At 43.5% G+C, this 11,439-nt stretch overlaps 2 protein-coding genes across 5 annotated transcripts in view; both read right to left on the reverse strand.

The window, feature by feature from the left end:
* The window catches only part of GNAL (G protein subunit alpha L), a 202,595-nt gene that overhangs the window by 26,163 nt on the left and 164,993 nt on the right, over window positions 1-11,439 (reverse strand). The window lies entirely within an intron of this gene.
* On the reverse strand, window positions 1,165-4,139 carry CHMP1B (charged multivesicular body protein 1B). Its single transcript, XM_005587196.5, has one exon. The coding sequence runs from the start codon at window positions 4,039-4,041 to the stop codon at window positions 3,442-3,444; it is 600 nt and encodes a 199-aa protein (XP_005587253.1). The 5' UTR covers window positions 4,042-4,139; the 3' UTR covers window positions 1,165-3,441.

Consider the following 11,439-nt stretch of genomic DNA (forward strand, 5'->3'; position numbering starts at 1 on the left):
ATTGGCATTCCTTCAGCAAGAAACAGCTTTAGTAAGAAAATTCTCCAGTAGCACACACAGTATCATCTGGGTTCCTGAGCTGAAATAAACTAAAAGTAAAGTATTTTGTGTATTAATCCAGTCTACTTTTTTTCTTTCAATTCTAAATCCATGTTAGAAATTGTGCATTTGAAGGCGGAAAAATGAAAGGAAGAAATATAACTAGTAGTTAAATGGAAGATTAACTAGTTCCCTGATGTGTTTCAGTTGGATACTTTTGTAAATTATATCCATCTTTGGCGTAGGGAAGTTTCAATGTGAAAAAGAATATTGTGGCCATGAAGAAACAATTATGGTGAAGAAGCCAGGGGGCCAGGCACACGGTGGCTCCCGCCTGTAATCCCAGCACTTTGAGAGGCCAAGGCAGGTGGATCACTTGAGGATCAGGAGTCCCAGACAAGCCTGGCCAACATGGTGAAACCCCGACTCTACTGAAGAAAAAAAAAAAAATTAGCCAGGTGTGTTGGTGCGCATCTGTAGTCCCAGCTACTTGGGGGCTGAGGCAGGAGGATCGCTTGAACCTGGGAGGTGGAGGCCACAGTGAGCCGAGATCGTGGTGGCACTCCAGCCTGGGCGACAGAGCGAGACTCCGTCTCAAAACAGCAACAACAAAAATAAGCCAGGGATCCTAGAAATACACGAGAAAAAGCCATACTAACCAAACAAAAATTTAAGTGGTAAGACTGAGGGTGAATTTGGAAAAATACCATGCTTTCTGAACCAAATCTACCTCAGAATTTTTTTTTTCTCTTTTTGAGACAGAGTTTCACTCTTGTTGCCCAGGCTAGAGTGCAATGGCGCAATCTCGGCTCACTGCAACCTCTGCCTCCCGGGTTCAAGCAATTCTTCTGCCTCAGCCTTCTGAGTAGCTGAGATTACAGGTGCACACCACCACGCCCGGCTAATTTCGTATTTTGAATAGAGGTGGGGTTTCTCCATGTTGGTCAGGCTAGTCTTGAACTCCTGACCACAGGTGATCTGCCCGCCTCAGCCTCCCAAAGTGCTGGGATTATAGGCTTGAGTCACTGTGCCCAGCAATTCTTTTTTCTTAAGTATTTTTTAAAACAGGATGCACACTCACATCCAGTAACATGCAGTTTAAAATGATTTGACAAATTCCTGTGATTTACATTTCAGTATTTAATCAACTGCAAAAGTTAGGAAATAATTCATGGGCCTGTAGTGCTTTTGAAAATAATATTTATGACTCATAAAAATGTACATTCATAGTAGTATGACATGAACATATTTTAAGAAAGTTCAAGCATATACAAGCATTGTTTAATCTCACAAAATATATTAATTTTGGTGGGAATATTTGCATTATAAAAGGGTCTTCAGTTTACCAAAGGGTTCAACACTAAGCTATTTTAAAAGTTGTGATTATTTTTTCCAATCTAAAGAGGGGTTAAGGCCAGGTGCAGTGGCTCACGCCTGTAATCCCAGCACTTTGGGAGGCTGAGGCGGGAGGATCACCTGAGGTCAGGAGTTCAAGACCAGCCTGGCCAACACAGTGAAACTCTGTCTCTGCTAAAAATACAAAAAAATTAGCCAGGCATAGCGGTGTGCACCTGTAATCCCAGCTACTCGGGAGGCTGAGGCAGGAGAATCGCTTGAACCCAGGAGGCGGAGGCTGCAGTGAGCCGAGATCGCGCCATGGCACTCCAGCCTGGGCAACAGAGCGAGACTCCATCTCGAAAATAAAATAAATAAAATAAAAGAGGGGTTAAGACTCATGCCGTCCTCACACACGGCCCTGCACAAGCCTATGGAGGATAGGAGACACGACCTTCTAAGAGGGGCGTTCTCAGAGAAGATGCTGGGCAGGCAACCAACAAGTGTGCCTCAAAGCACACTTCAGAACAACATCCAAATATACAATGAATATGAAGGCCACTCCTCATCTGCACACACCTGTTACACCTGGTTTTTTTCCTTACTCATTTACACTGGAACACATGTTATAATAGTGAACAGTTGGTTACGAATCTTTCAAACAACTTGGAAGGGCCCCTATAATTATTTTCTGAAACAATGGAATTCTCTTATGGAAAAATCTTCCAGTGAAGGAAAGGGTAAGTTAAAAAAAACTTGAATTAACTTAGGTTAGAATACTTGTCAAGGCAAAAGTAAGTTGCTTTTCTCCATGTTTCCAGGCTATGAGAAAGCGGTGGCTGGCTACATGCTTTACTTTTCAGCCAAAAAATACGCACTGCCATTCCTGAGAAGACGGCAGGCAGCACAGCTGGGCTCCAGCCTTAAAGAGTCCAGCATTCTCCTTCCTTCCAGTCCTACCTCTTTAATTCTCAGACTTCCAGCTGGCTGGATGTATACATAAATGACCTGCATGGCTAAGTAAAACATCCCAGCTTATATTTTCAAGGTTTTCAAAGAGTTGTTGCTTTTGGACAAATTAATAAATGCAAATTAGAACTTAAAATGCAGTTCTAATTTTATTTCTATTTTTGGTTGTTAAAATCAAAACAAAACCTACACACACACAGTCCCAGGGTTTTCTCAAACAATCAACAGTTCTTTGGCAATGTTAAGAGTGTGTAACAAGACTGCCGTGCTAATTAGCATAATTTATAAGACGTCTAATAGTGTCGAAACAGGAAAATAACTATAAACTTGTTCGTTTGAAAGACACTGTATAATGTCACACTAAGTCTTTTTAAAAACTCAATTTAGTAAGTAGAAAATATAAACGAACAAATTTAATTTTTCCAGATAATGAAGTCATACGGCATTTTTCCCAGTTACGCAAAGACAATTATCACATGAAAAATGTATAGAATGTAAGCAGTAAGAGAGCATTATGCAAAAATATCCTAATTTCAGTATAAATTATGGGACGAGATTTATTAATAACATACGTTATGAGATCAACTGCAGTCTCACTGTGAAGGAAAAAACAAAAACCAAAACCCAAAGGATAAACAGAAATAGCACAGTCTACCGAATACACTGAATGGTGTTTATCTTTCCCCCCTCTTTAACTTGTATGCACCGCCTGCCATTCTAGATATTACCAATCACACTAAATAATATCAATAATAAAAACCAACCACCTTCAATCTGATCATTCTAGTCAGAAAACTGAATACAGTTTTGACCAGATCTTCGAGAAAGATTCATATACACCAAATTAACTAGTTCTGTTAAAAGGCTGCTATAAAAATACCATCATTACGAGCTATACAGAACTTCAGAATCCAGCTAAGAGTGGAGAAATACTGAATTTCTTAATTTATCTGGAGGGGACGACTGTAAACCCAAAGGTAGAAGAGCATTTCAGCATTCTGGCGTGTTCAGAGTTTCTAGGGTATAGTATCTCTCTGACACACAGAGAGCATTTCGAAGGGTGGCTATGGCCAGGAAACCTCAGAGCGGGTTCTGCCGTCACACTTGATCCCGAAGGCGGGCCAGTCTCTGAGACAGTTCATCCTGCTCCGCCGAAGCCACGCTCGTGCCCACGGAGCCGGTCTGCCCCTGCGGCAGCTCCATGTTGAGGTCGAGGCCCGCCTCGTCTGCCATTTCCTGGAGCAGCATATCCACTTGGTTCTGGGGAGTGGTGAGCGTCGTCGTGCTGCTCATCGTGTCCTCCATTTGCTGCGTCTGGACGTCCAGAGTTTCAAACTGGTGCTCGAATTTGTCCATCAAGGCAGAAATCTTCTCCAGATTCATGGTCTTCAGTGTCGCATCCATTGACTTAACCACACCAGCCATCGACTTGGTCACCTTGCCCATCGTCACCGCCGTCTGGACCCTGGCAGCCACTGCATCGACTCGCGCACTCATTCTTAAGAAATTCACCGCCTGGTTCTTCTGGCGGATGGCATTTTCGGCGTGGATCCTCGCAACTTCCATGTTGCCCTTCTGAATGGCCTTTTTGATTTTGGCCTTTTCGGCCTTTTCCTCCTTATCGCATTTTTTGGCACTCCTGCTCAGTTCTTTGGCCGCGAACTTCAGGTTGAACAGGTGTTTCTCCATGTTCGACATAGTCGGACGGCTCCTTGGGGTCGGCGGCCCGGCTGAGACGTGCGCGGAAGAGACAGAAGGTGAGGTAACTCCGCTCCCGGCCGCCGCTCCTTTGTTTTGGTCCCACTTCCTGTTTCTACCGTGCGCGGCGCAGGTGGTGACGTCAGAGCCCAGCGCCAAAGGCGGGGCCTGCGGGACGGACGGCGCCGGGGGTGGGGCCTGCGGGACGGACGGCGCCGGGGGCCGCGCACGCAGGGGGATTCCGGCCGGACGCTCCGGCGCTGCGTTCTACCGGGTTTTTAAAGTTCTTAACGTTATTAGTAAATTCACAAAAATTAGTGCCCCCACGCACTTTCTTAGTCATCTACCGAAGCAGACAATCTGTGGAGATCCGCGTGTAAAATTACCCAAGCTCCAAACTTGGCAGGCTTTATAAAGGGTGACTGGCTAGCTGGCCAAAACCCAGCCGAACATCAGCTAGGTCTTCACACGAACGCTTGCTTTATTAGCTTGGGTAATTTCCACTTTCTCAGGGGAACTGGAAACCACGGATACATTAAAAACAAAAACATCAAAACAATACATTAAAAACAAACGGGTCACTGACGCGTCTCCATCTTTGACTACGATTTGTGCCGGAGTTCTGTAATACCCTTTTATTGCATGGGTGAAAATAACCTTTAAAACTGTGGCACCACCAAATTTATACTTTGGCTGGAAGTTCAGCTTCTAGGTGAGTTGCCAGCAATTATCATCCAAAAATCGTCCCGTGGCTTAGTAATAAAAAGACCCATCTTTTGCTGACACCATTCTATCTTTTTGATGTTTTATAAATATCCATGGAACTTCACTCACATTTAAGTTTGACAGGCTAAACTGTCATTTTAAATTATGCAGGCAGAGTATGGTGAGATATTAGGACCCACACCCACGGGCATACATCAGAACTGTCACTATGTATTACGCCCTTTAAAAATGCAGGCTTTCAAATGGCAGCAATGTGTGCTGTCACTTTTTAGAAAGCTTCCTCCGATGCAGCAATAATAATGCAAGAAGACCGGATCTGCCCTAATGAGCTAGGCTGAAAATGAACCCTGAGAGCGAATTCTGTTTGGAGATCATTTTAATCCAGCGGCCCACCACCTCGCTTAGCTTTCTGTGATAGCTTGCCAGTCAGTTTCACACCACAAGACCTTCTGAAGACATAGCTCTGATGTTTTCACTTTCTCCAAACCCTGGGCGTGGAGGCGAAACCTGCTGTGCAGCACGCTGGCTCCCTTGCCTTTTGCGCCCCTCTGCCAGTCAAAGCAAACCGCAGCACGGAAGTTGAGCATTATTTGTGTCATTTGGCCAGTGGAGAGAATGTGACTGACGCCCCGTCCTTTGGCTATGCTGTTCCTGTTGCCTGGATTTACTGTCCATGCATCTCTGCCTATTGACACCCTGCCAGTCCTTCAAAAGCCACCTTCACCATGGAGCCTCCCCAGGACTCCTCCTCTGTGTGGCCATACTACAGGGCACATTGCCTGGCAAGGGGTCTGTGCGTATAGGTCACCTGTTACAGTATGAACTACCTGCATGCAGACAACACTGATTCCTTCCCCTTTCCATGGAGCCCAGCAGGTGCTCTGCACACAGCAGCCACTGAATCCAGAAGGTGTTGCTAAATTTAATTTTATTTCAGAGGGGATAGGATGTTACCCTAGTTAGCAGCTTAGCTATGGTTTCTTTTTGCCACTCAAAGCCGTAGAACCCTTTTTCCAAATGAAACTTTTCTAGAAATGGAATATACTCAACCAAAAAAAAGAAAAAAACCCGGGGGCTTAGGCCCCCTACTCTGCTCACCCTCCATTCCACTCTTCCCTTCTTTTAGGTCCTGGTTTTTCTTGGAGTTTGCAAACAAGTTTCTTGTCTAGCTTCCATGTCATGCTCCATAGTTTTCTTTTTTCTTTTCTTTTTTTTTTTTTGAGATGAAATCTTGCTCTGTCACTCAGGCTGAAGTGCAGTGGCATGATCTTGGCCCACTGCAGCCTCTGCCTTCTGGGTTCAAGCAATTCTCCTGCCTCAGCCTCCCAAGTAGCTGGGATTACAGGTACATGCCAGCACTACTGGCTAATTTTTATATTTTTAGTACAGCTGGGGTTTCACCATGTTGCCAGGCTGGCCTCGAACTCCTGACCTCAGGTGATCTGCCCACCTTGGCCTTGCAAAGTGCTGGGATTACAGGCGTGAGCTACTGTGCCCGGCCCATAGTTTTCTTAATGACAAATTCTGACTAGGTGAGATGGCTTGGAATATAATCATGAGAGACTCAGATGATGATGATAATGACAATTAACATTAATAAAGTATGCACCGGACATTGTTCTGGGCACTTTACATAAATAAACTCATTTCAGCTTCGCAAACCCTATGAAGTAGATACTATAAATGTCTTCAGTTCACAGGTAATGAAAGGGAAGCACAGAGAGCTAAGAAACTTGCCTGAACTCACACATTAGGTAAGTGTTAGAAACTGGATTCCATGGATATATTTGGACCAGTAATAAGGCACTGGGGAATCCAATAAACATGAGTTAATAAGAATAAAATAATGATCATCATGTAGCCTAAAGAAAGAAGTTGATTTCCAGCTGTGTTTTTGAGAAGACAGAGTTGCACTGACTACACAGTTAATATGAACTTTATAAACTGTGGTTGCTGACTGGGCATGGTGGCCCAAGAATGTAATCCCAGCACTTTGGGAGGCTGAGGTGGGTGGACTGCTTGAGACCAGGGGTTCAAGACCAGCCTGGCCAACATGAGGAAAGCCCGTCTCTATTAAAAATACAAAAATTAGCTGGGTGTGGTGGCGCATGCCTGTAACCCCAGCCACTTGGGAGGCTGAGGCAGGAGAATCGCTTGAACCGGAAAGATGGAGGTCGCAGTGAGCTGAGATTGTGCCAGTGCACTCCAGCCTGGGTGACACAGAGAGACTCCCTCTCAAAAAAAAAAAAAAAAAAGTATGGTTGCTAAAATAAGTTGCCATCACCTGATCACCTGAAGCTACATTGCTTGAATGGTGACGCCTCAACTTTCTGCGCTGGAGAGAAGGGATAGGTGGAGTTCCAGAAGCCATCTTCCCAGGGAGACCAGGGCGGACTAGAATTCTGAAGAGAAGGCTATTCTCCTCTCCCTGACGGTTCCCCAGCCCTGCCCTCCTCTTTCTCTTATCAACACCCCAGCCATTTCCATGGTGTTCAATAGGATCCATAGCTAGCTGCTCTCATGTTCACATTTCCAGAGAGAGATTTGCTTCTGAGCTCCAAACCCATATGCCTGGCTGTCTCCTTGGTGCTGGGGGATTTGTGGTCCAAGACTGTTTGGCAACTCTCTAAAGTGACTGAACTCAGTCCTTTCCCCCAAATCTGCTCATTCCCATTTACTACTGGCACCTCCATCTACCCTGTCATTCGAGTTGGATTCGGAAGAATTATCTCTGACCACCGTGGTATCTATATCTGCATCTACCCTGGCTCTAAGTTTTTTCCATTCTTTATATTCCATTGAGGTTGACAACCTTCAGACTCTGTTTCAGCTTGGTGTGCTTTCTCTTTTTGTGTATCTAGCAAAAGGAAGATTATTTTGGTATTATTATTAAAGGAGGTTTTGGTCCTACCACCATGCTGATTGTACCTGAAGACGTTCTGGACCCAATGCAGATGTGAAAACAGAACATACAGTTTATAATGACCGGAATTGTTATGTAACTACCACATTAACATTGAAACCTTACAAGTCCCAAAGCCAAATTTTCTCTTAGTGAAAAAAAAGAAATTTTTGATTAAAGTGCAGACATTTCTAGAAAGCTGCGAGTCAAACCAGTTAATTATTTTTATCATGAAACGGGGAAGAAAAATATGCCATCATTTGGCACATCTGGCTGATTTCTTTTCTTTCCTTACTTTGAAATAATACAAGTGGTTAAAATGAAAATATTTAAGCAGGACATTCAGTTTTACTTCACTGGAAAAGAATCATTTGCTAAGTCTGAAGTCACTCAAAAAATAAAAAAAGAGAAAATAAAAGATATGAAAAATAACTTTCTCATGTGTTAAACTATTTCTGGATTCTCATCGGTATGTTTCTGGTGATTTTGAAATGTTAGACCTCAAACTAAGGGCTCCTCCTCACTTACCAAAATTTGCATTTTTTGCATACATTTGTATTTGCCTAGCAGCAGGTTTTCCTATTAGATAGATGTGACATGGTGACCTTTGGTTGACTACCTATACCTGGTACTATTCAACCTCTGGAAAACAAGATATACCCAATAAATTTCTGTTGAATGTAGGAATATATGAATGCAGCCAAAGGAAATCGCATTGGATACATATTCACTTGGTGACCATTTTGAGGAATACATTACATATATGTGTATATATATAAATATATTACATACATATATAATATTAATTACACATATTATGTATTAAACGTATGTATACATATTTTCCTCTACATCATCTTTTTATTTAGGAACACAGCTAGAATTAAAAACGCTGAGACTCCTCAAGCCTTGGGAAATTGCCAAGTCACTGTCCAGGGCTGGGTGTGATGGCTGACGCCTGTAATCACAACACTTTGAGAGGATGAGGTGGCCCAGGAGTTTGAGGCTGCGGTGAACTACGATCATGCCACTGCACTCCATTTGGGGTGACAGAGCAACATCCTGTCTCAAAAACAACAACAAAACCAAAGTCACTGTCTTTCAAAATATGTTAGCAACAGCCTGGGCAAGATGTCTAGAACCCGTCTCTACAAAAAATAAAAAATAAAATTTAGCTGGGCATGGTAGTATGTGCCTGTAGTTCCAGCTACTTGGGATGCTGAGGTGGGAGGATCTCTGTGTCCAGGAGTTCGAGGCTACAATGAGCTATAATCATGCCACCGTACTCCAGCCTGGCTGACAGAGCGAGACCCTGTCTCTCTCTCTCTCACCACATACATATATATATATATATATATATATATATATATATATATATATATATATGTTAAAATGATGTCAAGATTTAAAAATAAAAATAAGAAAGAGAAGGAAATAGAAAAGCAGCACGTAAACATAATTCCACATTCCTCCATCTGCAGTTTATTTATTTATTTATTTATTGAGATGCAGTCTGGCACTGCTGCCCAGGCTGGAGTGCAGTGGTGTGACCTCGGCTCACTGCAACCTCTGCCTCCCAGGTTCATGCCATTCTCCTGCCTCAGCCTCCCAACTAGCTGGGACTACAGGCGCCCGCCACCACGCCCGGCTAATTTTTTGTATTTTTGGTAGAGCCAGGGTTTCACTGTGTTAGCTAGGATGGTCTCGATCTCCTGACCTGGTGATCCACCTGCTTCAGCCTCCCAAAGTGCTGGGATTACAGGCCTGAGCCACCGCACTGGCCTCATCTGCAGTTTAAATGCATGGTTTATTACTCCTCCTGGTGATGTGGTGAGTTACTACTGTTATGAGAAACCTAACTTCCGTGTTAGTCGAATTTGGCAGTCACTCATTTAGCAACACAGTGATTCTCCTTCTCGTTCTCTCCACTGAACAACTTACCACTTTGACAAGCTGAAAATGAAATCTAAACACACCTGTCCTTCTAACGATGGTATAGGATGGCTCTCTTTTCTGGCCTCAATTTCCTCATTTATAAAGCTGGAAAAATAAGGCCTGTGATCTAACGGTAATAATCCCTCATCAGGTCAGATCATCAGAGAGGGCCACTCAAAACCGCTTAATCTAAAAAAATCCCTGAAACAAGACTTACTAAGAGAAAAAAATGTGTTATTTAAGTGGCGTTTTTCTGGCAGTTTGTAATGGATGTTTGCAAATATTGTGAAGACCACGTAGAGCTGACACAGCAAAACTGAGAAGGCTGACTGGGCCCCCCCACTCTCTCTCTCTTTCTCTCTCTCCCCCTCCCTCCCTCTCTCTTGTCTCTCTCTCTCTTCCCTCCCTCCCTCCCTTCCTTTCTTTCCTTCAGGGTGTCACTTTGTCACCTGGAGTGGCATGAGGTACCTCTGTCTCAACTGGGCCCATTTCCCTCTGACTCCTCTAGTTGGAGAAAATTTTGTAGGAAGAAAATCTACTCCTTTGGTCGGGTTCCTACAAACTAACGTACAAACTCAAGCAGTATGGCAGGGAACCAAACATGTGAAATATTGTTAGGTCTATGAAACACACGATATATTCCTCTTTCCAATCTGTGTTCCTATTATTTTTTAGCAGTTTTTATTATGCTACTTTTTTTTTTTTTTTCAAGAAAAGTGTACTCTCCTGCACACAGCATTTTGCCATATCTCACAGCTGTCTGGTTGACTACTGGGAAACATAGTTTATTCTGAAAACACGCTTCTGGATGGAAAATGATTTTACTATTACAAACCTGAAGACAGAAGGACAGGATTGCATCTGGCGTAATACGGTACAAATCCCACCTCTGCAGGAATATGGAAGCCAGTTTTTCTTACTTAATTTTTATGTTTTAACCTGAACATTAAGCTTACAATCCATAAGTTAAAAATAGTGAGGCCAGGCGCAGTGGCTCACACCTGTAATCCCAGCACTTTGGGAGGCTGAGGTGAGAGGATCATGAGGTCAGGAGATCGAGACCATCCTGGCTAACATGGTGAAACCCTGTCTCTACTAAAAATACAAAAATTAGCCGGGTGTGGTGGTGGGTCCCTGTAGTACCAGCTACTTGGGAGGCTGAGGCAGAAGAACTGCTTGAACTCTGGAGGCGGAGGTTGCAGTGAGCTGAGACTGTGTCATTGCATTCCAGCCTGGGCAACAAGAGCGAAATTCCATCTCAAAAAAAAAAAAAGATTAAAAATTAAAAAATAAATAAATAAAAAATGAAAATAGCGAATGTACAAATTGGCCAGTTAATTTTGTTGCACATTAAAATCTTCTCTCGTCCTCCTCATGGAGCACCTTCTGTTCGTGATGGGAACAGACTGTGAGAAGCCAGGAGCTTTTCCCAGGGCTAGTTTGCATTGAGTATTGGTAGATGGTGGTGGAGGGAAAAAGCATTTTTCTTCTTCATTGCTGTTCCTGGGGACATGTGTGTGCAGCTGACTCACTCATACCCTTGACTGATGCTGTGATTTATCTGCCTCAGACCCAGCTTTTTCTTAGCATCATGTCTCAATTAGATGAAGGTTAAGGCACAAGTGATTTAAAATGGCCATGGCCACAGAATGGAGAGCACTGGTTCCAGCAACCATGTATCCTGAGAACCTTTCCATTTATTTATTTATTTAGAGATGGAGTCTTGCTGTGTCGCCCAGGCTGGAGTGCAGTGGTGTGATCTTGCTTCACTGCAACAGGCGCCCGCCACCACATCCAGCTAATTCTTGCATTTTTAGTAGAGACAGAGTTTCACC

This window comes from Macaca fascicularis, chromosome 18 (assembly GCF_037993035.2).
Source record: "Macaca fascicularis isolate 582-1 chromosome 18, T2T-MFA8v1.1".
Classification (NCBI taxonomy): Eukaryota; Metazoa; Chordata; class Mammalia; order Primates; family Cercopithecidae; genus Macaca; species Macaca fascicularis.

Bases quoted from the DNA above. Each gene is read 5' to 3' on its own strand.
- CHMP1B (XM_005587196.5), bottom strand. From the start codon at position 4,041: ATGTCGAACATGGAGAAACACCTGTTCAACCTGAAGTTCGCGGCCAAA.